This window comes from Sinocyclocheilus rhinocerous, unplaced genomic scaffold, assembly GCF_001515625.1.
Source record: "Sinocyclocheilus rhinocerous isolate Xijiao unplaced genomic scaffold, SAMN03320098_v1.1 C36075122, whole genome shotgun sequence".
NCBI lineage: Eukaryota > Metazoa > Chordata > Actinopteri > Cypriniformes > Cyprinidae > Sinocyclocheilus > Sinocyclocheilus rhinocerous.
The window spans coordinates 1-804 of record NW_015772347.1 but is presented as its reverse complement, the minus strand read 5'-3'; the positions used below and the strand labels follow the sequence as shown (position 1 = coordinate 804).

Here is an 804-nt window from a genome sequence, read left to right as displayed (position 1 = left end):
TATATATATATATATACATACATACATACAAATTAACAACATATCATTTAGCATTTTTCTCTTTTGATTTTGAGATGAAATATAACCCAGATATCATCACTCTCTAATGCTTTGAAGAGCCTGAGTGTTTGTCTATGCAACTGCAGTGGGTTTCATCTTCCTCCCAGCCCCGATTACACTGGCTAAGGATGAAAACTGCCTACAACCTGCATCTGAGCACCAAGTTGTATTAGAGCAGCACTACAGAGGCACAGCAAGGTCACAGGGAATCCCTGCTGTCAGCGCAGCCATCACACACTCGCACAGGGTGGTCCCACCCACGAGAGGGCACTGGCCTGGTCTTTATCGAGCAGTTCCCGCACACTCCCTGACCGCATGCCCGGCAGTGGTGCTTGGACATGCTGGGGGTGAAGGGTTTAGTACAGCTGTGGCACTGGGTGATCTCATGGTCTGGGATCCAATAGTCTGGTCTTGCAACTCCCTTTACGAAACCTGAAGAGAGGACATGATGTTTAAAAAAACCCTGACTCGCTCTGCATAAACAATATAAGTCTCTAGTTTAAGTTCAGACACTATGAGTGTATTGGTAACACTCACATAGGGGGTAGTCCACTGCGGTGGAGACCATATCCAGAGTGGACTGAGCTACTTCTGTCACTCTGCGGGCGACTAGTGTACGGGGTTCTGTAACGGCCACTGCAGGGGAGAGAATGTAATGTCTCAGCTCAGCAAACCAGTCAGCATCCCACACTGAGACCATTAAAGGGGTCATATGATGTGATTTCAATTTTTCCTTTCTTTTTG

General features: G+C 46.8%; 1 protein-coding gene across 1 annotated transcript; it reads right to left on the bottom strand.

The window, feature by feature from the left end:
* Positions 1 to 36: 36 nt before the first annotated feature.
* LOC107735456 (zinc finger FYVE domain-containing protein 1-like) lies at positions 37 to 760 on the bottom strand. Its single transcript, XM_016547133.1, has 2 exons — positions 598 to 760; positions 37 to 492 (listed from the first exon to the last, which is right to left on the bottom strand). The coding sequence occupies exons 1-2, from the start codon at positions 758 to 760 to the stop codon at positions 260 to 262; spliced, it is 396 nt and encodes a 131-aa protein (XP_016402619.1). The 3' UTR covers positions 37 to 259.
* Between the last annotated feature and the right edge of the window lie 44 nt (positions 761 to 804).

Coding starts and splice junctions, on each gene's coding strand:
- LOC107735456 (XM_016547133.1), bottom strand. CDS start 760: ATGGTCTCAGTGTGGGATGCTGACTGGTTTGCTGAGCTGAGACATTAC. Junction 493..597: donor CGCAGTGGACTACCCCCTAT/GTGAGTGTTACC, acceptor TCCTCTCTTCAG/GTTTCGTAAAGGGAGTTGCA.